Source organism: Branchiostoma lanceolatum, chromosome 1 (assembly GCF_035083965.1).
Source record: "Branchiostoma lanceolatum isolate klBraLanc5 chromosome 1, klBraLanc5.hap2, whole genome shotgun sequence".
Taxonomy (NCBI): domain Eukaryota; kingdom Metazoa; phylum Chordata; class Leptocardii; order Amphioxiformes; family Branchiostomatidae; genus Branchiostoma; species Branchiostoma lanceolatum.
The window spans coordinates 15,789,258-15,816,882 of record NC_089722.1 but is presented as its reverse complement, the minus strand read 5'-3'; the positions used below and the strand labels follow the sequence as shown (position 1 = coordinate 15,816,882).

The following is a 27,625-nucleotide window of genomic DNA, read 5'->3' as shown; positions in this document are numbered from 1 at the left end:
TTGTATCATCATAGATCTTCCATTCATGTCCTTTATTGCACGGCTATGGTGCGATTATATTTTAGCTACCAAAAGAGTTATGTATTAAGACTCAGCACACACATCAATCATAATCTAGCTACTTTATTGACGATGAAAATCGATCGGGTTGCGATCGCTGTGTGTCCTGGGAACGACAACATCAGCTCAGCATCCTGGGATGGAGACGGAGTTGTCATCCGGTACGGTGGGGTCAGCAGGCTGGTCAATCAGCTGGTAATCATTTGCCTCATCCTAGCGGTAAACAACAGTATTACACGCCATATAACTAGAACTTTTTAAATGCCTCACAGATACGTCATTCAATCAATGAAGTGATGGTCGTCATTTTTATAAAACATTTTGATAAGTGCTTACTTGCAATTTGTTGAATAGAAAGGAGCGTCAGTACTCCGTGTCATATACTCTGTATCATCTTGCTTCTTCAATTTGTGCCTGCTTGTAAGATTCAACTAACGTTACTGTTTTATGCTTCGGTCCCATTTCCAATCCGAGGCCCGGCCGGGCTGTTTGCGAAAACGAAAAATAACAAATGCACATAAAGAAATTGCACAATATGTGGGTAGGAGTATTTTTTAACGTTTTGTGTCTTTTGTTGTCTTTTACATCATATTTTTCGTTCACACAACCTGCCCGGCCGGGCCCCGGATCGGAAACGGGACCGTAGTACTAGTAAGTTTGACAGTCTTGCAAATTAGTTCGTAGTATTTTTGCAGTGGGCATCTGCCATTGTTAGATTATATCTGTGATGTATAACTCACCGGAATGTTGTATGAATACACCTGACCGTTACGAACGTGTTGTTCGAAACGTTCAGCCTCCTCATTGGTCCATGGGTGCTGGTTGATGACGTCAATCACGGTCTGGTTAACCAGGTTGGCCGGGTAGTAGATCGGGAACGGATACTCCCTACGATAATAAGACAAACATATTCATCATATAATGCTTATACACTCACTATCATTGATAATTTGATACATAATTATCTTGATATATCAACACATTGCTACATTTGGATCAAAGATGACTTTACCAGTCCGTTATGGTGTTTATATTTCTTGGAATCTATTACAATTTTTGACTGTGTTTTCATAAGATCTCTTGATGGTCCAATGTTGATGCAGACAAAACACACGTGTTAGATTAACAGTACTAGTTTTGTACGTACCAGTGGGCATAGTAGATACCAAAGAACGTTGCCTGTTGATTGATGTCGAGCGCGGTGTAACAACGTGACAGCTTGATCCGCGGGTAGTACTGAATGAAGTTGATGCACATCTCTTCCCGAGAACCCAATCCTCCCTACAGTTTAGGAAGTAGCAGTTTGATCGTAAGAATTAATAAATAGCTGCAGAGTTGTGAATGAAGTATGATAATAATAATGATATATTATAACGGCTCTTGGTGAATGTCAATGTGTAGATGTTTGTTGGCATTTCGGGGCACCAAATCCGTTGTGTGTTTTGGCACACATTTTAGTGTGTTTTGGGAACACATTTTGACAGATGAGCCAAAATGGCTCGGCGTCACTCCACCGACGGGGAAGTTCGTGTAAAGTGCCTATCCCAAGGGCACAACGTCGGGGCATGGTGAGCATCGAACCCGGGACCTTCTGGACCTGAGTCCAACGCTGTAACCGTTACGCCACGCCGACGTCACGGAATCAAGTATACAATATTATGATACTCCCAAAGGCAAATTCGCCGCTTTGTATTTTGATGACAATAGCTGCAATACAAAACTATTTTTTATTTATTTTTGCTTCGATCTACAACTTACCAGCGTGACCTGCGTCCTATCGGTGGTCTTGTAGGTACATTCAGTGATGAGTAGGTCACCCTATAGGATGAAACATAGAAAAAACTGTGAACAATGTACATGTCTAGGATCTAGACTTTGAAGTTAGTCACATGAAGTAAGAAAGGCTTATATTTTTTAACCTCAAGCACCGGCAGAAATGTTACAAGTGAACAGCCACAATGACATAAGTGGCGACTTCTTCCTTTACCTCTTTCACGACGACCTCCGGATCGAGGAGTCGGATCTCCTGCAGATCGAAGTCGTACGTCTCGTCCCGTCCGACGTAAGACTGCAGCACGCCGTTCCTGACCAGCTTAGTTCGTACGGCTGTCCCGGCCAGATGAGAGTGGGGCATGGAGGCGAACACTTTGATGGGCTGGCCAAGCTCCTGCAGGTACTGTTGTACGGTACGAAGGAATGAAGTAAATGAAATGAGTAGCTGACTGTGTTTCCCTGTCCTTGGTGCTGACTGTGCTTCCTTGTCCCTGGTGCTGACTATATTTCCCTGTCCCTGGTGCTGACTGTGTTTCCCTGTCCCTGGTGCTGACTGTGTTTCCCTGTCCCTGGTGCTGACTGTGTTTCCCTGTCCCTGGTGCTGACTGTGTTTCCCTGTCCCTGGTGCTGACTGTGTTTCCCTGTCCCTGGTGCTGACTGTGTTTCCCTGTCCCTGGTGCTGACTGTGTTTCCCTGTCCCTGGTGCTGACTGTGTTTCCCTGTCCCTGGCGCCGACTATGTTTCCGTGTCCCTGGTGCTGACTACGTTTCCCTGTCCCTGGCGCTGACTATGCTTCCCTGTCCCTGGTGCTGACTGCGTTTCCCTGTTCCTGGTGTCGGCTATGTTTCCCTGTCCCTGGTGCTGACTATGATTCCCTGTCCCTGGCGCCGACTATGTTTCCCTGTACCTGATGCCGACTATGTTTCCCTGTCCCTGGCGATGACTATGTTTCCCTGTCCCTGGTGCCGACTATGTTTCCGTGTCCCTGGTGACGACTGTGTTTCCCTGTCCCTGGTGCCGACTAAGTTTCCCTGTAGCTGGTGCTGACTGTGTTTCCCTGTCCCTGGTGCTGACTATGTTTCCCTGTCCCTGGCGCCGACTATGTTTCCCTGTCCCTTGTGCCGACTGTGTTTCCCTGTCCCTGGTGCCGACTATGTTTCCGTGTCCCTGGTGCTGACTATGTTTCCCTGTCCCTGGCGCCGACTATGTTTCCCTGTCCCTGGTGCTGACTATGTTTCCCTGTCCCTGGTGTCGGCTATGTTTCCCTGTCCCTGGTGCCGACTATGTTTCCCTGTCCCTGGTGCCGACTAAGTTTCCCTGTAGCTGGTGCTGACTATGTTTCCCTGTCCCTGGTGCTGACTGTGTTTCACTGTCCCTGGTGCCGACTATGTTTCCGTGTCCCTGGCGCTGACTATGTTTCCCTGTCCCTGGTGCTTACTATGTTTCCCTGTCCCTGACTATGTTTCCATGTCCCTGGTGCCGACTAAGTTTCCCTGTAGCTGGTGCTGACTATGTTTCCCTGTCCCTGGTGCTGACTGTGTTTCCCTGTCCCAGGTGCTGACTATGTTTCCCTGTCCCTGGCGCTGACTAAGTTTCCCTGTCCCTGGTGCCGACTATGTTTCCGTGTCCCTGGCGCCGACTATGTTTCCGTGTCCCTGGTGCTGACTGAATGAAGTATGTGAATGAAGGAGGTGAATGAACTAAATGAAAGGAGTAGCCTGATTTCTGAAAGATATTGTGAAAAAGACGTGTAGAGTATTTTCAACTTCAAAATTCTCAACAATCAGCATTAATCAGGTCGCATTGAGGAACAACATTGGAGACTTTTGGTTCAGTTTCAAAGTCGCCAAAGCTGACATTGTTGGAAACCTAAAATGGACAATGAACACTTGTCACTATCTAAGAAAAGATATTGTTCATTGTGTATCCTTACCGGGTCTAGACCGAAACAGAAGCTGGTGGTGTCGAAACTCTCGGCCCCGGGAGGGATGACGTGCGTTGTAGCGGAGTTAACTCCGATGTCAAGTACACCAGCGTCGTACTGCCTCACATTGGGCGTGTAGTAGAACCTCAGCCCAGAACTGTCCCGTTCACCTGTTGCAAGGACATTAAAGTATATTGCAGTTGTTGCTTTAAGCCCAGTGTGACCTGAACAGTGGGCCTTAAGTCCTCAGTGTATATATGAACTGGTAAGACCTACAGGTAAGACTAAACCGTAACGAGCTCGAGAACTTGACCCCCTTCATACCATGTACCAGGATTCGGGAATCTGGATTTACTGGTACGGGGTTGATCCAGATTCGTGTATCCTTGTACTATAGTATAAACAATCCGTATCCGACTCTGAGTGGGTGTGAATCCCGATCGGCTAAATCGAATAGTGTTTATTTCAAATCTTGATCAATGCCGTCCCTGACTGAATGTAGATTCGCGAATTCTGATATCATTAAATATGCGAGGTCCTTATTCTGTTTCTTTCACCCCATACCCGATAAAAGCCTCCTTATTATTTGGAGGTAAGAAAAGGGGGGGGGAGGGGTGTTTGTTTCATGAGCACAAGATCTATTACGTTTGTCCTTACAACGAGTGACTTACCACTGATCCGTTTCGGGTTGTCATAGTGCATTTCCATCATGACGTAATCCGGATCATCGTCTGTCCCAAGAGAGAAGCCCACGTGGTCTGGGTAGGTGAAACCCTACGGAGACATTGGAGTGCATTTTGGTAAGCTGTGCAGTTTGGAAGGCTGATAGAACAATATTTTACGGTATTTCCTGATCCCTGTGCCGCCAACATTTCCATTGACACCGATTTCCTAAATGCTGCGACCGCTCTGTGATCACTGTTTGATCAAAGATCGCTCATCGAATCACAACGGCAATAAAAACAACAACAACAACAGCAACAACAACAATCTTTATTGACACAACAAAGTACAGCGACTTTCGTAAGATCTCTACATACATACATACATACATACATGTACATGTCGTATACTTATACATGGCTTGTTCTAATTTCCAAACATTCGTTGATGTATATACCTATCAAGAACGAACCTTTTTGTTGTCTTTTAAATACTTCATACACATTATATTTTAGGTCGCTGAACGGTCACTCAGCGAACGCCGTCTGGTGGAAAGGTGATCTTATCAGCCTTGCGGATATGGTTGCTTTGATGGTAACGTTAAGACAATTTATGTGATCTCATGGTCTAACGGTCTACACAACTGAGCTGGTGTATAGCATTCTAAAATTGACTCGCTTGTCTAACTGTCACTAACCTGTCCTCCAATCGCCCAGGCAGTCATGATGGATTTGCAGAGGTTCCATTCTTCCGGCATGTTGGGATGGTAGCACTCATGACCCCCGTCCAACATCGGAGGGACCTGTCCCAACTTGCACTGGTACACGACAACATGGTGAACCAGAGACTCGTGACCCGGCTGAATGATCGGTTCGATCTGACAAACGGAAAGCACGTAATGAGTAAAGATGTTCTACGTCTAGTCTATTTTCATTAGGTTTCATTGTGTGTTTTCTTTTGCTAAAAAAATTGCATTTTTTGAAAATTCAAGATGGTGGACCCAAGATGGCGGATAGCTAAAAGATATATGACATAATTTTGAGACGTCGTTGTGACGTCATTGCTGTTGCTATTGACAATAGAACTCTTGGCAGACACTAGTATTCTGTTAGTCACCATTTCCGTAAAGAATTTGTTGCATACCTTTGAGTTTTATGGGAATACCCTATTTATACGGTTCCAGCCAATAAAGTCACGTGAATGACGTCATAAATACATGTCATGAAAGACAAGTTTTGACTGTTTTGGGGTTAAGTGTAACAAAATCATAGTATTCAAAACGGTGCAAGTTCATGGATCACCTTGACAAGATGATGCTTTCTATCCAATGTTGGCAGCCGCAAGGTGTTACACCAGTACGTCGTCTCCTTCGCAGGAACCAGAACCTGTACACATGTTTGTCAATAAGATGGGTCAGGTACAAATGACTAAGCTATACCACTTAATAACGTGACATTCAAGCCATTTTCAGCAAGTTAATTTTAAGACACAAATTGTTTTTTAGAAAGTTGTTTTTCAGCAGCAAGTTTTCCCTAGTGTTTCACTATTCACATTGGAAAGCTCATCCACAATCCGGATACATCAATGAAAATCAGTTAAGTTTGTTGCTTTGCTCTCGCTAAAAGGAGATGCATATCAAGTATACAAGTACTCGCATAGGGACATGTACTTACATTCTGGCTGGTCAGTTCCATGGTTAGGATATTGCTGTCCTGTATGTCGAGGCTTGGTGGGTTCTTCTGCAGCAGGATGATGCTCTTAGTCCCGCGGTTCCTGCCGTGGTACAGCACATGTGGTCCGTTCTGTCCGACATGGCCATGGTCCACGGGGTCGTGGTCGTTAAAGGACCAGATAACGCGCTGTGTGTCTTCCTATTCGGGACGAAGTCAGTGAAACGGTTTTTACATTAACGTTCTAGTATCTGGATGATTCCTTGGGATACTAAGCTTGCGCACCTATCCTCTTTTGATATAGCTTTGGTGTATGTAGACATGTCCCTGATGCTGATTGGGTTCCCTGTCCCTAGTGCTGACTGTGTTTCCCTGTCCCTAGTGCTGACTGTGTTTCATTGTCCCTAGTGCTGACTGTGTTTCACTGTCCTTAGTACTGACTGGGTTTCTATGTCCCTGACATGTCTATATGTTCTGTCAAACCTGCTTCATCGGAAAATGAAGAAAAACAGGCTAGTGGTTTTCTGGTAAACAAATAAAAGTTTGGAGACGGGAAAAGAAACACAGTAAACAGTGTATGGTAATCCGCCTGGTGAGAATGTCTCTACTGTGGGAACGGGTTCTACTCTTCGTATACGATAGATATGCAGACAATATGCGGTCAGTTGACATTAGGATCTATATCAATACGTTTCTGTATGAGACTGACATAAGCCTTAAGCCCCGCTCTCACTGGACCCGTGGCACACTGGCGGCGTCGCTGCGGCCGATCGAATTGACAAAGCCCTCAACGAATTTCATCGACCAAAAACGAATCTGTTTAAGCTTTGTGTGTTTTGTTGTCCTTTTGGTCATACTTGTACGCTTTGAATGATAATCCCATTATAAAGTCAAGGGTAACGCCAATCTAATTTAGAACGCTGCGACGCCGCCAGCGTGCCGCGGGTCCAGTGAGAGGGGGGCTTTACCGTGATCTCCCTATCCTCCGCAGTGTCGCACGGCCTGAGCCTCCTGCGGAACCTGAGGACGGTGTGTGTGCCGTTCTCGTACCCGGACAACAGCTCCACGTCCTGGTGGGCGTCCAGCCGCGGCTCGAAGTACCCCTCCGCAAAACGGTCCTGTGATACAAGTGTTGCACAAATACACTCTAGCAGTATGATAAGTATTATACAGTGGAGGTCGCTGTGTACGTGTCGGATTAACCAGACGGATACGAGGCAGTTGATCATTACCATATCGTACCGTTCCAAAGATAAAGCAGTCGGAAAGTACTATAAGTTGTTGCATTTAAACATAGTCATTTCTTGGCTATACACACATATACATGGTGCATATTCTATTTCGAACATTATCCAATTTAACGGTGCACGCACCAGTTCTTCCGCGACAGTGGTCCATGGTAGTCCGCGACAAAAAAGGGACGAAAGGGTTTCGAGGGTCTGGGTTTGAGTTCACATTTCTCAAAATGTGCTTCGAACTGACATTAAATACTAAAATGGCTGAAAAGCGTATGAATCGGTGTGTTTTGGGTGGAAATTGCGTTTCGATCCGAGCCTTACTTCCGGATATCCATACGCGTTGAAGGTAAACTGCCCCTTTGACCCAGATTGACCTTTGTTGCGTTGTTTTGGCCATGTTGCATTACCTCGCGCGTCGGGTTATTGTGAAAATCACAGTGGTAGGATTTTCTTTATAATGGGCTTGATTGTACCTTTGAGTTTTCTCTTTCTGACACTAACAGTCATTTTCGTGTCAAAAATTTTTGTGATGTGTTTAGTTCCACGGGAAAATGCCAAATTTTGCGCCTCATTTTTGACGGAAAAATACTTTTTCCCTCTTATATTTACTAAAATTACAAAGGTTGAAGAAACCGAAACTCGTGTTTTCTTGTAGCTAGAGGGATATCCTTCATTGCCATTCACAGTTGTTTTGGCTCAGAAGAATTTCCTGGAAGAGACGGTCGTTAGACTTGGGGGTGTGCAAACTCGAATTGAGACCCAAAATAAACTAGGGGGTGCCCCCATAATACGAAAATGAACAGGTGACGTGTTATTACTATTTACCGTTATAAAGGCCTGGCCGTCCTTCACCCATCCGATGATGACGTCAGATCCTTCCATGCCACCATTGGGCGACAAGCCGAGTCCGATGTACCCCGTGGTCTGCACATGCGCCTCGAACGTGATGGTCTCGCTGTCGAACTTCCACAGCAGGTTGAACCGGCCGAGCACGTCTAGAGAGGCCTGGTGGGTGAAATCTCCGGCGTCTGATGTTGATAAATAGTACAAGAATTGAAAATCATGACACTAGTCAGAAATTGCTATTGGTTTATTGGTCAGAAATTACCCGTGCAATGGCAGCCAGTGCTGAATTGCTGCAGGGTTTACAATCACACAATACACAACAGACACATACATGTATTTGCTCCACACATGCACTTTGTGGAACTGTCGCAACAAGTGACCTCAATACGACCTTCCCCAATCGAAGTCAGGTACCCATTCACACCTAGGGGGAGTGAGGAAAGTCGTGTAAAATGCCTTTCCAAAGGGCACAACATCGGGGCATAGCAGTGGTTTCGAACCCGGGACTTCTCGGTTCTGGGCGAAACACCCTACCGATTGCGCCACACGATGCCACATTGCTAAGTTGCGATAGAATGCGATTGATGTAGTGTATTCCCAACTGTTTTAAAACAAACGTGATTTAGCACAAGTTTGATTTCAATACCTAGAACCTGTAGTGCCAGTGAGATGTTTGTTTTTAACCTGAGACCTTCGATGCCAGATGGTGTAAACAGTGTTATTCTTTTGTTTACCGTCTTTTCCACTCATCTAACACCATTGTTAACGTTTAGGCTGCACTTAAGTCAGATTCATTCTATCGGAACACATACTTCCCAAACCTCTGGAACGTCTGTATATATAGGATATGATGTTTGCTTGTTTTGTATGCACTTAGATTATGTGTATATATTGTTTAACTATGGGTCAGTGAGTGCCTGAAACAAATAAATAATAGTAGTACATAGAATTAAAATTCAATTGTGTTTACTGAGTAAGAATTGTTACTTATTTGTTGTTTCGTACCATGGCTAGAGTGCTGGAAGTCCCTGACAGCGCCAAGGATCTGCGGACGGGGAGGTAAACAACAGATTATTCATGGAGCATGTTTCTGCCTGCCCAGTATCACCGATGACGACGAGTAAAACAACCTACCATATGGCATGTGTAAATGACCTACATGCTTCGATCGTGAAGCACATCACAAATCACCTGAGATAAAGCAAAACGTACGAAAACATTGTTTGATCGTAACAGACCTTTACACCCTTTTTCACAAGAGGCTTCGACAGATGTTACGTCATATTCCAATTATGAAATCGAGGGTCACATAAATCCAGTTTTTGTCATTGTACGGTCACTCAGCGATTGCCGTCTAGTTAAAAGGGACTATGGCGTCGAGAACCGTGCTTTATCCAGAACCGTGCCCGGGCCCAATTCTGGATAGTGCCTGGGGCAAAAGCACGCTCTTGGATACGCGGGGACTACCTAGAACCTTGCCCAACCTAACCCTTACCCTGAATGGGCAAGGAACTGGATAGGCACGGTTATGGATACGACAGGGGCCTTACGTGGTCAACCCACCCAAACTGCTCTCTCGCGATCGTTCATATCAAAGACTTCTAATAGCTCCCGTGGAGAACATGTCAGCTGCATGAACTGCCATTTGATATTCACATATTTCATTCACAAACTCTAGTATAAATCATTAATGTTTCAACATCCAACAGCGGCGGTAAAAGTGTTAAAGACAAGAATTTCAAATTTCACCACTCACCTCTTCTTTAGGTATGGCTGAGGCAAGCAGACATGTGCTGCCGCACAGCAGTAGGAGGAGGGTACAAACTTCCCGCATTGCTCGTGTTGTCCCGTAGTCCGGAGCTGGTATGGCGTGAGGGTCGTTGTTCTTGCAGAAGAGACGTGAGTCTTGAGTTGTTACTCCTGCCGCGGTCTTAGACCTGTGGTGACTTCAGCGTGTCCTCTCCCTTTTAAAACACTCTTATCTGATCAACCAGTCGGTCGAAGATAAGCCCCGCCTCTTTCAATCCTTACAAACTATGACTCATGCAAAATTTAGTCACAACACAAACAGAAGATATCTTTGCTGTGTGGACACAGACTCCTAATGATCATGTGGATGTATGTACTTGTTTACATGGACTTAGGCACCCTGTGAAAGATTGAGGCAGTTCTGTAGACTAGCTTGGGGTTGTGTATTACGTTATTAGACAGGTCAGATAGCCCAGATTTGAGTTAGGAAAAACAGTTGCTGTCATCGTTTAAAGAAAACTAAAGCATTCCTCTCTTGGTGTCAAAATGGCATTCCTGCAGTTACATGGACATTGATAACTTTGAAAAGTTGTTACCTGCTTTTGTTGTGACTAACATATAAGGTAACTGTAATGCACCATGAAGACAGAACAAAGATACCAAACCTTTCCGCTGGTGAATATCAGGACCCATCTCGCTGATGTAGCAGAACGTCTTTCCTACAGGCTCTCGGTCTTGCTGGCACTGAACCAGAGTCAAACAGATTCCGTAGTATAGATATTTGTGTTAATATTAAAACGTCACATGATCTTCCCCCGAAGCCCAAATGTCCGTTGTAGGTAAGAGGGGAGAGAGTCTCGTACTAATCAGATCATCCGCTAGGTTGAGCATTACATGATTCCGTTTGGTAAGGACAAGCCATGATAGGCCATTCCCTGTTCCTGGTGCTGACTGTGTTCCCTGTCGATGGTACTGACTGTGTTTTCCTATCCCTGATGCGGTTTGTTTTTCCCTGTCCCTCTTTTTGACTGTGTTTCCTTGTCTCTAATATTTCCTGTCCCTAGTGCTGGCTATGCTTTCCTGTGCCTGGTACTGACCGTGTTTCCCCGATCCTGACGCTGACTGTGTTTCTTTATCCTTGATTCTGACGCAATTACCCAGCATTAACCGCTATGTGATGACAATGATTTTCCTCTGTCACTAGTGCTATATTTCCCTGCACGGTGAGGATTGTGTTTCCCTGTCCCTGGTGCACCGGTGCTGACTGTATTTCCTTGTCCCTGATACTGATTGTCTTTTACTGTCCTTAGTGCTGACTGTGTTTCCCTGTCCCTGGTACCGATTGTGTTCCCTGTCCCTGACTGTATTTCCTTGTCCCTGATTATATTTTTCTGTCCTTAGTGCTTACTGTGTTTCCCTGTCCTCAGTGCTGACTGTGTTTCCCTGTCCCTAATGCTGACTGTGTTTCGCTGTCTCTAGTGCTGACTATGTTTCCCTGCCCCTGGTGCTGACTGTGCTTCCCTGTCCCTGGTGCTGACTGTGTTTCGCTGTCTCTAGTGCTGACTGTGTTTCCCTGCCCCTGGTGCTGACTGTGCTTCCCTGTCCCTGGTGCTGACTGTGTTTTCCTGTCCCTAGTGCCGACTGTGTTCCCTGTCCCTGGTGCTGACTGTGTTTTCCTGTCCCTAGTGCCGACTGTGTTCCCTGTCCCTAGTGTTGTGTGTCCCTGTCCTTAGTCCTGACTTTGTTTCCCTGTCCTTAGTGCTGACTGTACTTCCCTGTCCTTAGTGCTGACTGTATTTCCCTGTTTCTGGTGCTGACTGTGTTCCCCTGTCCCCGATTACATTGTTCTAAGTGCTGACTGTGTTTCCTGTCCCTTGTGCTGACTCTGTTCCCTGTCCCTGATACTGACTGTGTTTCCCTGTCCCTGGTGCTGACTGTGTTTCACTGTCTCTAGTGCTGACTGTCTTCCCTGTCCATGATGCTGACTGTGTTTGCCTGTCCCTGGCGCTGACTGTGTTTCCCTGTCCCTAGTGTTGACTCTGTTTTCCTGTCCCTGATGCTGACTTTGTTACCCTGTCTCTAGTGCTCTACCACAAGGGACCTTCACTGACAGGTTATATATGCATTGGGGTCTTTTATTGCGTGGCTATGTTGCGATTGTATTTTGGCTACCACTAGAGTTATGTATTCAGACTCAGAACAAACAAATCAGACATGATCTAGCTACTCCATTGACGGCGAAAATCTATCGCGTCACGATCGCTTTGTTTCCTGGGAACGACGGCATCAGCACCCTGGGATGGAGAGGGAGTTGTCATCCGGTACGGTGGGGTCAGGAGGCGGGTCACGCAGCTGCCCATCATTGGCACCAGCCTAGAGATAAACAACGGAACTCTTGTGATAAATTCACTCAATATAAATACGATTTAACTCGTTTTACATGCCAAATAGAGCATTTATAATGTCAATGATACGTCCTGCATTTAAGTGAGAATTAGAATTAGAATTCAACGGCTATTTGAGTCTTTCTTACAACCTTGCAGAGGTTTTCGTTGTTGATTTGTAGATTGTTATATCGGTAATGTGGAACTCACCGGTCTGTTGAATGGCATCACCTGACCGTTACGAACGTGTTGTTCGAAACGTTCAGCCTCCTCATTGGTCCATGGGTGCTGATTGATGACGTCAATCACGGTCTGGTTAACCATGTTGGCCGGGTAGTAGATCGGGAACGGATACTCCCTATACGGTAATCAATTAACATTAAACGTCTTTGCTATGCGTCCACAGTTTACATATATTGCCAATGTGCCTAATACTGTAAATGCATAAATGTTGCATTTAAGTTCGCGTGGTTTCTATTTCTGCGATACGCAGAAAACGGTGTGTTCGCGGTGGTTTTATGTTCGCGGTTTTCGCAGCGGACTTTCAGCGCGAACTCAAAACCACTGCGAAAATCTTTGCCCACCTATGACTGCAGCACTACTATTGTTTCAAACGCGAACTTAAAACCACCGCGAACACACTATTTTCTGCCTACCGCAGAAATACAAACCACGCGAACTTAAATGTATTTACAGTATTATGGATAAATAAAAAATGACTCTATCAGTCCGTTAAAGTAAGGTGCTGAACGTAAAATTTTTTTGGGAATTATGGACTGTGTCTATTCTAACAGATGTTGTATTCCTTACGGTTCATTCATAATGCAGACAATAGCACCAGTGTGATGGGAACGGTACTAGTTTTGTACTTACCAGCCGGCATAGTGGACACCGAAAAAGGTTGCCTGTTGATTGATGTCTAGCGCGGTGTGACAGGTGCTCAGTTTGATCCGCGGGTAGTACTGAATGAAGTTCAGGCACATCTCTTGTCTGGTGCTCAATCCTCCCTACAGTTTGAGAGGGGGCAGTTAATATTGAAAATGAATTCGCCTGCTTAAGCCCCCTCTGACTGGACCCGCGGCACGCTGCCCTGCGTCCTAAACTGGATTTTTGTTACCCTTGACTTTATGATGGGAATATCATTCAAAACGTACAAGTATGACCAAAAAGACAACAAAAAACACAAAGCTTAAAAAGATTCGTTTTTTGTGGATGAAATTCGTTGAGTGTTTTGTCAATTCGATCGGCCGCAGCGACGCCACCAGCGTGCCGCGGGTCCACTGAGAGGAGGGGCTTTAGATGTCATATCTATTTGGTGTAATTTCGGAATACCCTGTCCTGTATCATGCAGGTTCAATACTGAACAACCGAAATATGGGTTGAATAAATGAGCTGTTCACTTGAAATACCATATGATGGTAAAGTGCAACAAATATACATCTACGATACAGGTAGTTATACATAAAGCATTCCTTGAATAGTTTCATCAGGTTGGTAAGTCACTGAATAAAAAAAACTATTTTTACAGAACCAAGTGGTTTATTCAACCGACGTTTCGTATGACCATCTGTCACCTTCATCAAGGCAATTCTGACTGGTTCATATTGTACTGCAGCACAGGTGTAGCTGCTTTTAGATGCGTTCCAAAACGCAAAGTACTTACATATATACACTGAAAGCATTCCTATGTCAAAACGAAACAAAGGAAACAAAACCTGCAATTTGATGGTATTGATAGAAATGATTTAAAAGTAAAGTATGACAATCACTGTGAAAAGAAAGGCTGAATGTTCTCAGCTTCGATGTACAACTTACAATAGTGACCTGCGTCCTGTCGGTGGTCTTGTAGGTGCATTTAGTGATGAGTTGGTCACCCTGTATGACAAATGATAGAGAAAACTATCAACAATTATAGAAAAGTCCTGTGTATAGGATTCTGTCTATGAGGTTAGTTACAGGACGCAAGCATGGTATCTATTTTAGTACCTAAAAGGCGCCGGCACAAATCTAACGATAGTCAGGAGCACCAAGGACGAATTCATCTTTAATTTACCTCTTTCACGACGACCTCCGGATCAAGGAGTCGGATCTCCTGCAGGTCGAAGTCGTACGTCTCGTCCCGTCCGACGTAAGACTGCAGCACGCCGTTCCTGACCAGCTTAGTTCGTATGGCTGCCCCGGCCAGATGAGAGTGGGGCATGGAGGCGAACACTTTGATGGGCTGGCCAAGCTCCTGTAGATGCTGTTGTACGGTGCAAGGGGAATGAAGTAAGTCTCAATTACATTTACACTAGACGGCGATCACTGAGAGACCGTTCAGTAACCAAAAGTCAATTTGTATGAGCCTTGATTTAGATCAGATCACGATGGAAGACGTAAACGTAAAAAACCCCATGAAATCTAAACAGACAGGTAAAAAGATCATTCCTAATCCATGAAATTAATTTAACGAGTGTGGTTGCAGCATCTAAAGAAACGGGGATGTAAATGGAATGAGTTGCTTGTTGTCTTTTATGTGTTGCACTCCAACTAAGATATTAGTAATTCGAATTGCAAACTACTTATGGTATCAAGTAGAATAATTGTTTCGAGTAAATCAACTGAATTCAAACTGGGTTGAACTGTAACGTGGATGATAGAATATGAAGAAGCAACATTGATCATCGAGTTGCATAGTATTGTCAATTTCAAAACGGCCAATGATCAATCACGTTGAAATGAGGAAACAGTTACTCTAGACTTTGGTCCAGTCTCACTAGGTCACGAAAATTGACACTGTTGAAAACCTAAAATGGACACTGAACACTTGTAACCATTAAAGACAAAATATCGTCTATTTCGCCTCCTTACCGGGTCTAGACCGAAACAGAAGCCGGTGGTGTCGAAACTCTCGACCCCGGGAGGGATGACGTGTGTGGGTTGGGGGTTAACTCCCACGCTCAGTACACCAGCGTCATACTGCCTCACTATGGGCGTGTAGTAGAACTTCAGTCCAGAACTGTCCCGTTCACCTATAGGGATACCATGAAAGAGCATTGTAGTCAATTAATCTCCAAGCAGATCCATCGGTGGCAATGACCGTATCCTAAGCAATGGGCAATGGCACCCTTTTAGAAAAGAAATGTTCCTCCTAGAATGCTTGCTCGGTGGCCAATAATGCTGCTTTTGCCCTTTGGATACTGTCATTGCCACCGATAGATCTGATTGGAGATTACATAAAAGCCGCCATGTCATTTAGGGGCAAAAAGGGGACAGCCGCAAGTTGTCCTTTTCAGCAATCTTTCCTAGCCTTAATCTAGATGCATCCGTTGACATCCCTTGATCGTGTTGCTTTGCTGTTGGTATCAAAAGACATGATAATCTGTTTGATAAGTGCAAGATCTGCTACGTGTGACCTATAACGAGTGACTTACCACTGATACGATCTGGGTTGTCATAGTGTATTTCCATCATGAGGTAATCCGGATCATCGTCTGTCCCAAGGGAGAAGCCCACATGGTCTGGATAGGTGAAACCCTAAGGAAACAGGAGGTTTTTAGCCTGTGGGACATATTTGCTTATGGATGCTACCGTTAGGGCAAGGTGATCTCATAGTCTGCCGGTCTACACAACTGGATTGATGTATAAGTCAGGATTCAGCTAAAATTGGCTCATAATTTTTTTCCGTCACACTCATTGTTTGGAAGCCCATCTTGTTGATTTTCGTCGTTAAATCTGTCATCTTAAGTTTACAAAAATACATTTTCATAAAGTGTATGTCATGATGTTCAGATATTTTCGATGGACAGGGTGAATTTTTTTTTTGTCCCAGAAGCAAATTTCTGTCCCGGGAGGGAGGGCCGGACGGGTCCTGGTGACAACTCTGCAATATACTAACCTTTCCTCCGATTGCCCAGGCAGTTATGATGGATTTGCATTGGTTCCATTCTTCCGGCATGTTGGGATGGTTGCACTCATGACCCCCGTCCAACAATGGAGGGACCTGTCCCAACTTGCACTGGTACACGGCTATATGGTGAACCAGAGACTCGTGACCCGGCTGGATGATCGGTTCGATCTGACAAACGGACACACGTAATGAGTCAAAACGTGAAAGTTCTTGGTTGGTTATATGCCTTGTACCCAACCCTGTATACCATATACCTAACCCTAACCACATCATCGTGGGATCGTGTGGCATAATGGCAGGGTTTTCGGCCCAGAACCCAGCGGTCCCGGGTTCGAATCTGCTGACGCCATAGGTCTGGTGCCCTTGGGGAAAAAGGCACTTTACACAAATTTCCTCACTCCATCCAATTGCCAAGTATAAAAACGGGTATATCATGTGTGTGGGTCACGACACCAGCAATAGCTGCTTGTGTCCCACGTGTATTGCAATTCTAATAAATGATCAAAATCAAATCAAAAATCAAAAGACCTCCAATGAATGGTGGACGTTTACATTATTAGTCGCAGTACAAATAGCGCCAGGACAAAGTAAATTTTTGTATTAACTGTACTTAATGAGAGTATTCTCATGATGAATGTCAGGTACTGCAGATGACTGCATTAGAGTTAGGTGCAACAAAATCATAAGGAAAGAACCGTATGAAGTAGTTTAAGTTCATGAATCACCTTGACAAGATGATGCTTTCTGTCCAATGTAGGCAGCCGCATGGTGTTGCACCAGTAGGTCGTCTCCTTTGCAGGAACCAGAACCTGTAGGTGAATACGGTTAGGATACAGGTTGGGGTAGCAGCGTACAGTAACATTCATGTTCATAAAGGTACCATTAAAACCATGTACCACATGTACCACATGTACCACATGTACCACATGTACCACATGTACCACATGTACCACATGTACCACATGTACCACATGTACCACATGTACCACATGTACCATATGTACCACATGTACCATGTACCATATAATTACATCCCGTGATATTGTGGCAATTTTCAGTAAGTTGTTTGACAGCGGCAAGTTGCTTTTCAACTATTCGTTCCTAGCGTTTCATCATTAACACCGATAAACTTATTCATACTCCATGCACATTGGTGGACAACAGGTTTATTTTGTTGCTTTGTTCTTGGTATGAAGGAGATACACATCAAGTTGATAAGTATTTCATAACAATCGCAATCCCTCGGATAGGACGTTAAATGGAGGTCCCGTGTTTGGGGAGAGCCACACCCCGCGCACGTTAAAGAACCCACCACACCTTTCGAAAAAGAGTAGAGGCATGCCCCGGTGTGCGATGGTCCAAATCTTACAGTCTGGTCTGGAATGACATCTTGAAAAGGTGATAGTCACCTGTTATGTCAATCCTTCCACAAATGTGGTAAGTCGAAATAAAATAATAGGACATGTACTTACATTTGCGCTGGTCAGTTCAAGGGTTAGGATATTGCTGTCCTGTATATCGAGGCTTGGTGAGTTCTTCTGCAGCAGGATGATGCTCTTAGTCCCGCGATTCCTGCCGTGGTACAGCACGTGTGGTCCGTTCTGTCCGACATGGCCATGGTCCACAGGGTCGTGGTCGTTAAAGGACCAGATCACTCGCTGGGTGTCTTCCTATTCGGGACAAAGTCAGTGAAACGATGCTTAGTCTCTGTTTCTAGTATCTAGATGATTTGGTGAAGTACAAAGCTTTCAAATAATAAATAGAGAGTACCTGGCCTCTCTAGCTTATTATAATTAGTGTCATTTGCTAGAGATTCAGTAGTTGCATGCGTTGTTTATAGCTAACTGGTACTTTGCTATATGATGCCCGTATTGTGCTTGGTGGCAACTAGTTTCACTCTACGATGGATACGCATCCACTATGAAGTCAGTAAACTTCGGGATCTAAACAAATACAGTTCTGTATGAGACTAACAAACGTTCATGTCTATAAACACTTTCAGAACGTCTTCATCCGAATCCTGTGGAAGCTGAGGTTTGTTTCCAATTCTACCTAAGTTACAATCTCAATACATGAATCTATTAGCCTGTAATCTAACGACACAGATTGAAATGCAACACACACAAAACACACACACACACACACACACACACACACACACACACACACACAAACAAACAAACAAACAAATACATAAGGAAAGGCAAAGAAGAAACACAGCAGAACAGTACACGGTAATCCATACCGTGATCTCCCTATCTTCAGCAGTGTCGCACGGCCTGAGCCTCCTGCGGAACCTGATGACGGTGTGCGTGCCGTTCTCGTACCCGGACAACAGCTCCACGTCCTGGTGGGCGTCCAGCCGCGGCTCGAAGTACCCCTCCGCAAAACGGTCCTGTGACACAGGGACAACATGACCTCCCTGTTATGCTTTGATCCCAATATTGGGCCAGTGACCGTCGGGGGTGTAGGCCCGGGCGGGCCCAAAAGCCACAAATTCGTCCCGGTGCACTGCCGGGTACCGGTGGAGTACCTACCGGTGCTCGCACGGTCAGCTCTCGGCGTCTATTTCTTACAGGGTCCCGCGTTCAATTCAAGTCTGAATTAAATTGATTCGGGTCCCCGGCCGGGCCCAAAATAGCCCGGCAGTCGCAGGGGTCCGACGGGGCCACGTATGGCTCACGCCCGAAAGTGTAAAGAAAAATAGTCCGTGAACTACCCTGCGGGGCCCCTTTTTCCAACTGGGACCGAAGCATTACACAGGACACTCTAACAGTATCATAAGAAGTATATGGCGAAGGTCACTGTGTCGAAGGTCCATGATCCAGGTGGGCACGTACACGTGTAGTTAATTATTAGCATATCACACAATAACAACGTTGTTTTTGTTGGACCGACTACTCTCACTTCGTGAGTTGCGAAGAGCTTAGAAATCTGGAGCGGCTGCCATTTGGCGCTAACTCAGGTGACCTCAATACGACTATTACCCCATGTGCAGCCAAAGGGCTAATAGGTTTTGAACCGCTCACACCGGGAAGGATCCCTACATGGTATATTTCAATTTTCAATTCGAATATAAATTTATTTCAATTCGAATCTTAATTATTACGTTCAGGTACTTGTTATTACTTATTTACCGTTATAAAGGGCTGTCCGTCCTTCACCCATCCGATGATGACGTCAGATCCTTCCATGCCACCATTGGGCGACAAGCCGAGTCCGATGTACCCCGTGGTCTGCGCATGCGCCTCGAACGTGATGGTCTCGCTGTCGAACTTCCACAGCAGGTTGAACCGACCGTGCACGTCTAGAGACGCCTGGTGGGTGAAATCTCCGGCGTCTGATGTTGGTTACAATCAAAATTGAACAAGAAGCCACAAATGTATTTTATATTGTCAGACGTGATCTTCAACTATTTTTATTCCAATAATATGTGCTTGTATTGTGTTGTATCGTTTGTATTACATAACCGGCAACCACCTCGTAGTAGAAACAATTTTTTAACGTTAAATCGAGGTCACTTTCTATCACTTCGAAAGTGCCAAAATTGTCAATCTGAAAGCATCTTTTAAAACCTGACACCTCCCAGCATCTCACTGGCGAGTTCGTTTTGTCAGATTAAGTCGTTAAGGCAACTTAGAAAGCGATTTTTCTGGTCATGGATGATTCGAATCTGAGTTTCAAAGCGATCGACTGGTCGGGGTGTGTCAGGGATTGAAACTCAGTACCCCCAAGTTCTGAGTCAACAACCCTAACCCCGAGGCCACCGTGTTACAGGTTGAAGACTCAACAGAAGTTTACTTTGACAGAATGGTTCCATTTTATGTTGTTTCTTACCATGGGTAGAGTGCTGGAAGTCCCTGACAGCGCCAAGGATCTGCGGACGGGAAAGAAGAACGACAGATTATTCATTCAGAATATTCCCTTTCAGTCCAGTATCACAGATGATGACGAGAAACACAGCATGCAATGTGGCACTCGTGTTCTACACATTTTGTACTACGTACATTCGATCGTATAGTATACCACGCATCGCATTGAAAATACAAACTTACAAGAAACAGAGCTTTACTTGGTCAACCGGCCCGAACTGCTCTCGTTCATATCAAAGTCTTTAACTCCCGTGGATACCATGGCAAGCCATTGGCTGTTGACGTGTTTGTTTTGATACTTCTGTATAAATCTTTTAAGTTTTAACACGAGCAGTAGAAAGTATTGACGAAAGTCGTCTCAGAATATCAGTCTTCCTGCTCACCTCTTTTTAGTATATTCTTTCTATAACTTAGTATAAATCTTTCAAGGTTCAACAGGAGCAGTATAAAGTATTGACGAAAATCGTCTCAAAATATGGATATCCCCACTTACCTCTTGTTATTCATATATTTGATTGAAAACTCTGTTATAAATAAAAAAAGTTTTAACATCCAACAGGAGCAGCAAAAAGAAAATATAAATCTTCCCGCTCACCTGTTCTTTAGGTATGGCTGAGGCAAGCAGACATGTGCTGCAACACAGCAGTAGGAGGAGGGTACAAACTCCGCGCATTGCTCGTGTTGTCCCGTAGTCCGGATCTCGTATGGCGTGAGGGTCGTTGTTCTTGCAGAAGGGTTGTGGGCTGTTGCTTCTACCAGTCCCAGTCTTGTGGTGACTTTAGAGTCCGTTTAAAGCATCCTTATCAGATCAACCAGTCGGCCAAAGAGACGCCCCGCCTCCTTCAGTCATTGTGAACCATGACTCATGAAAATTTTTGTTATTTGTTTACATGGACTTAAACCCCCCGTAACACACCCATGACCTTCCCCCGACGTCGCCCCTGACTACTTGCCAACAAAGATTCGCAGTAGTTTGTGAGCAGCCTGAATAGTTTTAGGCTACGCCTATCTTTTGGTGACAACCATGTCCCAACCATTTCACAATCATTTTCCAACGAGTTCACTACTTACTCCCGACCGAGCCCCGAATTGTTCTAATTCCAAAAATCCCCACCTCTAGCCGCAGACTTCTGACAACCGATTGCAAACTCCCGAATCAAACTGGCCACAAACAGCAGTTTTTAAGAGAGGTCATTTTCGTTTTCAATTAAAATTATCAATTCTTTATGTTGTCAACGTCACGGAGGGATCGAATTAGAATCAATACGGCCTCTATGGCTTTTTTGGTCGGGTGCCGGTTGTGTGAAGGTCGGGTTGGTTGGCACACGTTCTGGTAGTAGTCACGTTGGTTTGGAAACAGTTAGCAGTGATTAGTCTATAGCATTTGGGGTAAGACATAAGTAGGTCGGGAACTAGTTGGGAGTAAGTTAGCAGTGCGTATGGTGCGGTTAAAGTCAAGTTTGACTGCTGACTTACTCCCAGCCACCAGCGAACCACCAGCCAACCACCAGCCAACCACCTGCCAACCACCAGCCAACCCATTCCAGGCCCACCCCTATACACAGCAAAAGGTTTTAGCTATTTTTACACACTTGGCTAGCGTCGGAAAGCTGCCAACCACAGCCGACTTTGCCCACAACCGAATCCCAGCCTTGATTGGCGTAAGGTCGGGAAGCCATGGTCGTCTATGTGTAACCAGGGCTTTAGGCAACTTAGGATAGACTGAAGCAGTATTGTAGACTAGCATTGTCGGATTGGGTATTACTAGTATTTGATAGACAACAAGGAAAAACTTGTCAACGTTCGAAAACCAGCACTTTCTTATCTTGGTTTCAAAATGGTTTGCCCAAGATGCTGTAAGATTTGTTTACATCTTTCCTTGTACATGTCAAACTTTGCATCAAAATCTGCACAGGTTGTGCATCTTTCTACAGACAAACCTTCTGTAGAGGGTTCTCATTCCTTCGCAGATGAGACCTTGACTTTGTAATATGGTAGTCTCTTATTGGGGCTAGGTGATTTGTTCTGAAAGACTGAAGCTTGTCTCCAGAATATAAAAGGCATGCCTACAGTTACATGGATATTGAACAATCTTAAAAGTCGTTGTTTTATGAGAGACCATGAACATGCCTGTAAAATCGTGATCTCTCTCTACCCTTGTACACTGCCATGACCTCAGAATAACCCGCCCAAACTCTTATCTCTTAGTCACGTCATCTTATCACTTGTGATAAGATAAACAAAGGCAAACACTATAACTACGTTCCGCGGTTACTGAAATTCTTATCAACAGTTTACGTTGTGACGAACGAATCAGGTGACTGTTAGCAACACTGACGATAGCAACACGAACTGAGCAAACATTTTGCTGGTAAATATTAGGATCTATTCCGCTGATTTTGCGGAAAGTCTCACGTTACTTCAGATGAATAACGGTTTTGCTAGCACTGAACGAGAGCAGTTAAGTCTACTCCGTTGTATCGAGGCTTGCTTAACTCTCCTTGATAGTTAAGAGAGTGGTCCATGTAGGACCGTTACAGTTTTCTTAGTAAAATGTAGTGTGTTGTAAATTTCCCTACTATGAAACCACAAAGACTATACTGTTTGTCGTCATTTCTTTGCGGATGACGACATTCTAAACGAATAAGTAGGTAAGAGGGGAATGGCAATCAGACTAATCAGATCGTCCTACAGGACGAACATGACAACATTCCGTTTGATAAGGACGGACGTCATAGTAACCAAAGCAGATTATCAAAATGAATACTTTCCCTGCTAGCATGCTTCCATCGTTGATAATGAATTATTACTCATGTGCAGATATCCAGTGTTTTTTTATGTGCATGCCGATGGTTTATTTGACTACTTAAACCATGGTAAGACCTTAGTAATAGTTGTTTAAGTATAAGAAAACCTATCTGATTATAGTTGGTGTCTCGCAGCCAACATTACTCGATAGAGCAAAATTCTACACAAATTAAACGTTTTGATATGTACCATATATTTTAGGTACCTTAGGGAAGGAGATTCACCTGCGATGGGGGTATAATTGTTTTTGGTTGTGTATTTGTGTTCACACCTATAATTCAAGATCCTTTTGATGGATTTGTATGGATTTTGGTTTCTTTGGCAGTTATTGAGGTCTCGAAGAAACATGGCGGCATATTCAGGTACTTCAGGATTACAGTATATAGGTATAGTACTATAGTCCATAGACAGCTAGTCTGCTAGGCGAGGTCAACGACCTCAATTTGGGACATCCGGGTGTCCAACTGTTAAAGTGCATGATAAGGCTAGGGCAGTGGTATTAAATAATACATAAAAACTCTAAATATTTCATGGAGGTATGAGATCTTTGATTTCATGTTCAGAACGGTTGTTGTCCTTTGTCATTGATGGGAATGTGAGGGTAAGTTTTATTGTAAACCGCTAAGAGGCGCAAGTGATGCAAACCCCTTGATATACTAGTACCTTGTGTAGAGATATTAGTTCTGATCTTGCCATTGCAAACTCCATTCAGCGGTTCCATATCTCCTTATATCATCTTATTTCCCTTTTAATTTCCAGCGGTATGGTAAATTATACTTTTACAGTTCATAATTTCGTTTATTGGTCAGCTCGGAAATTGATAACGTCATAAACCAAATTAAACTCCAGCAAAAAACAACATTAAAACCACACGCAGCCTATCTCGATTCATGACGTTGAAGCACAGTGGCAACGATCTTTGCGAAAAAAATGAGATTGAATCATATATTTCCGCAATTTCGTAGGCCTTACGCTACAGTAAAATATAACTTTACGGCACTGTTTTGACATTGCATACAAATCTCTTACACCTAAGATCAAATACACGCTTGGTTTAAAGTGCGTAATAGGTACTTTCTGTCACTAGTTACCGAAAGATGAATTTTCCATGTCACGTCACAATATATATAATATATATCACGAAAAGAACTTTAAAGCTCGAGCATTTTCTCACCTGGAGCCAGTTTAAATGATGATAAAAGTGTGCCATAAACCGCCACCCAAAAGGTATATATTCTCCGCGGTTGTGTTATTAGACCGCAAGATGAATTATTTCCTGTAACAGTTTGACCTAGTGTAGCCCCAAGAGTGGCTGTATTTCCGTTTAAGCTCGTTCCAGCTCACATTAAGTGCCCATTTCGCTAAACAGCATCGCTCTTACCCTCTAGGTAGACTCACCCATCCAATTTCTGGTACAAGCGGTCTGTTCAGGATGTTCATCACAATGCCCCTGATATAAACAGACGCGACGGTGATTTTTCAAAAATCTTTAAGCCCCCCTCTCACTGGACCCGCGGCACGCTGGCGGCGTCTAAACTGGATTTGTGTTACCCTTGACTTTATAATGGGAATATCATTCAAAACGTACAAGTATGACCAAAAAGACAACAAAACACACGAAGCTTAAAAATATTCGTTTTTTGTCGATGAAAGTTGAATCTTTGTCAATTCGATCGGCCGCAGCGACGCCGCCAGCGTGCCACGGGTCCAGTGAGTGGGGGGCTTTACCTATAACTACGCCGGTAATGGTGACAAATCCCTGACCACTCGTCCCGCTTTGAGATGCAATCACATTGCTCTAATAGAAACCCAGTGGAATCGAAATCTAGTACAAGTGGATGCTTTTCCGTTCCATCCATCTCCGCCCGGACGTCATACTGTCTTTTTATTATTCTTCAATAGGGGATCGAAGGATATCTATATGTATACTCATTTGTTTCATTGTGTATGTGTGTGTGTGTATGTGTGTGTGTGTGTGTGTTTGTGTGTATGTGTGTGTGTGTGTGTATGTGTGTGTGTGTGTGTGCGTGTATGTGTGTGTGTGTGTGTGCGTGATTGTGTGTGTGTGTTTGTGTATGTTTATGTGTGTCAATGTCTTATGTGTTTGTGTGCACTTGTGTGTGTGTGTTTCAGTGTTTGGGTGTGTGTTTGTCTGTTTGTGTGTGCTCGTGTGTGTGTCGCCCACTTTTTGTCTTTCAATTCTCGTAACCACTACAAGTGTTGCTATATCTAACCCTCTGACATTCTATAATGAATCATGATACCTTTTTTCTCCACTTAGAAATCAAAAGGTATTCTGTTCATCATGATTAGGGTTAGGATTAAACTGTAGACACGAATTGCTTCCCAACAAAACACGATACTGGAAAAACGGTTTTCAAATAATGTATAACGTGATCACAGCACTGAACAAGGAAAAGACGATCTGTAAATTAAAACAAATGATCTCAGTTAGACCGGAACAATAGCTAATGTTCTTTATCGGAAAGGAATAATTTATTGTCACTCACATCGTTGATAATCTGTTGCCTCTTGATTTACAACTATTGGAGACAATAGGACCACTATGTAAGAGCTTCTGCAATCAAATTATCAAATTGAAAAAAAAAATGGTTGATGCGTTTAGCTTTGAAGCACTTTGATTTTGTAACAACATTCTACACTAACGAACCGTTCAACAAGAGACAGCGACCAGTGAGCGACCAGTGAGCGACCAGTGAGCGACCAGTGAGCGACCAGTGAGCGACCAGTGAGCGACCAGTGAGCGACGAGTGAGCGACCAGTGAGCGACCAGTGAGCGACCAGTGAGCGACCAGTGAGCGACCAGTGAGCGACCACCGAGCGACCACCGAGCGACCACCGAGCGACCACCGAGCGACCACTGAGCGACCAAAGATTTGATATGTCACTCAACGAATTTTATAGATAAAGGACGTCTTGTTGGCTTTCTACAACGTTTACCTCTTCCATCATATTCCGATTATGAAATCAAGGATTACACAAATCCAATTTTGGTCGCAATATGGTCGCTTGTCGTCTGGTTGAAAATGGCCTAAGAGATTAGTTAAAGTTAAAATCCTCCCACACTGGTGGTACCCATATCTGTTTCATAGCCCTCGGACACACTGCAGCAGGGGGCTAGTCCACTGGCAGTGGAGTGTGTTTAACTTCCACACTGTTTCAGAAGTATGTACCATTTTTATGAAGTCTTTGGTATGACTCAATGCGCCTCTTGTCCAGAGGTGTCCTACCCAGGCACGAACTCGGGCCTTCCGGTTCCACGTAATTCGAACCAGATGTGGTATGTGACAGAAGCGCAGACCACTACACCACTGGGACACCCCGGCCTAAGAGGTAGTCTGCCTTTAAGGTTTGTTTTAAAACGGTTCTTTTCCAACTTACCATTACTACTGCACATGTATTGAGAGTAAGTTCTTATTGGTCGTCTGTAACAATTAATGTTATCTGATACTACCAGGCTCTTCTATGGTATATTAAGTTTACGAAGGAAGTCGTTGATTAGGGAGAAAAGATACCATTATAGATTTGCTAAATTGTTTCAGTCCGTGCATTACGAAGTCTCGCTGCCCAAGACATTTGGCGCCGCTAGTTTGTAATTGGCCAAATACCTTAATTAAATCAGGCTAAGATCAGTATTAGCGACGTCAGTCCTTGCTACAAACAAAATGCCAGGTCTAGGCTCCAATTAGCAAGGACTTACATCCCTCTTTGCGCTGACCTCTGCCGTAACCAGCACAAATATGGAAAAATAGACAAGCTTAACGGAAATGCGCAATTTGGGTCACGCATTTAGGGTTGTCAGATTGTGTATGAAAGAAAAGGACGCAGTGTTAGAATGAATTGAAGTAAAGGTAAGGTAAAGGGTAAAGATAAAGGTAGTCCCAAAGCTTTTTGAGGCCATAGGGGTAGTTGGTTCTTATCCACTGTGTCTAGGGCGCGGTATTGGAGGGCGGAGCCCAACCCTTTCCTTCCACCGCCTTTTACCTCCCCAAGTCAGTTGCAAGGTACTACATTTTTACATCTTGTTGGAGTGAGAAAAGCCGTGTAAAGTGCATTTCTCAAGGGTACAACATCGATGGCATGTCAGAGGATTCGAACCCAGGACATCTGGGTTCTAGACCAAACACCTTAACCGCTATGCCAACACGATGCCAAAAGACTGGCCTGAAATCAGCTATGACGCCTCTTGTAATAAAAAATAATGGAGTGTTGCTCACAACGTTACATATTTGTAGTAAACGGGTCCTTACTGCTAATACAGGAAATAACACAGGTAATAACACTACAACCCGAAGTTTACCCACTCCTGTGCCTTGCGTTACGACGTATTTACTTCTTTTATTAGTTTGTTTTTATTATGTTGGTCCAATCTTCAAAATATAATTCCAGAGACAAAGATTCTCTTTCAGAAGAATGTGTATGAATAGCCTTGGATTTTATAGCGTATATCGTCGTATATTGTGTGGTCACAGCATAGACTCTATATGTTTAATGGTTGAAGCTTCGTTAGTTTTATGACACAAAAGTAATTGCTTCATACAGTCATTAATTTTTGTTCCATCGTATGAAGGATGGCTCAGAATACGTCCTGTTACACACTAGTGTTATTTAACTTGAAAAATGGAGTGAATTTATTGAAGAGGTTTAGAAAGTTTATCTGTAAGTCAAGTTTATGAGGTACTATATACGTTTGCTTTCTACCTTCTGAAACTCAGTGAGCCCATACCG

The 27,625-nt window shown here is 44.1% G+C and overlaps 2 protein-coding genes across 2 annotated transcripts; both read right to left on the bottom strand.

The window, feature by feature from the left end:
* Positions 1-103: 103 nt before the first annotated feature.
* On the bottom strand, positions 104-11,909 carry LOC136437370 (DBH-like monooxygenase protein 1 homolog). Its single transcript, XM_066431955.1, has 14 exons — positions 9,931-11,909; positions 9,180-9,219; positions 8,154-8,356; positions 7,059-7,208; positions 6,094-6,291; positions 5,722-5,805; positions 5,118-5,297; positions 4,429-4,531; positions 3,767-3,927; positions 2,048-2,236; positions 1,819-1,878; positions 1,208-1,341; positions 801-948; positions 104-273 (listed from the first exon to the last, which is right to left on the bottom strand). The coding sequence occupies exons 1-14, from the start codon at positions 10,006-10,008 to the stop codon at positions 187-189; spliced, it is 1,815 nt and encodes a 604-aa protein (XP_066288052.1). The 5' UTR covers positions 10,009-11,909; the 3' UTR covers positions 104-186.
* A 128-nt stretch (positions 11,910-12,037) lies between these two features.
* On the bottom strand, positions 12,038-20,919 carry LOC136437359 (DBH-like monooxygenase protein 1 homolog). The gene is made up of 14 exons (XM_066431927.1): positions 20,664-20,919; positions 20,034-20,073; positions 19,334-19,536; positions 18,442-18,591; positions 17,669-17,866; positions 16,922-17,005; positions 16,185-16,364; positions 15,721-15,823; positions 15,158-15,318; positions 14,361-14,549; positions 14,123-14,182; positions 13,181-13,314; positions 12,518-12,665; positions 12,038-12,296 (listed from the first exon to the last, which is right to left on the bottom strand). Exons 1-14 carry the CDS (start codon positions 20,739-20,741, stop codon positions 12,210-12,212), a joined length of 1,815 nt encoding a protein of 604 aa, XP_066288024.1. The 5' UTR covers positions 20,742-20,919; the 3' UTR covers positions 12,038-12,209.
* Between the last annotated feature and the right edge of the window lie 6,706 nt (positions 20,920-27,625).

Excerpts from the sequence above, each read along its gene's own strand:
- LOC136437359 (XM_066431927.1), bottom strand. The coding sequence starts at position 20,741 with ATGCGCGGAGTTTGTACCCTCCTCCTACTGCTGTGTTGCAGCACATGT. Across the intron at positions 14,183-14,360 it reads CGGAGGTCGTCGTGAAAGAG|GGTGACCAACTCATCACTAA; the intron begins GTAAATTAAAGA and ends TTTGTCATACAG. Across the intron at positions 13,315-14,122 it reads ACAGGACGCAGGTCACTATT|GGAGGATTGAGCACCAGACA; the intron begins GTAAGTTGTACA and ends CTCAAACTGTAG.
- LOC136437370 (XM_066431955.1), bottom strand. The coding sequence starts at position 10,008 with ATGCGGGAAGTTTGTACCCTCCTCCTACTGCTGTGCGGCAGCACATGT. Across the intron at positions 4,532-5,117 it reads CCTGGGCGATTGGAGGACAG|GGTTTCACCTACCCAGACCA; the intron begins GTTAGTGACAGT and ends ATGTCTCCGTAG. Across the intron at positions 1,342-1,818 it reads ATAGGACGCAGGTCACGCTG|GGAGGATTGGGTTCTCGGGA; the intron begins GTAAGTTGTAGA and ends CCTAAACTGTAG.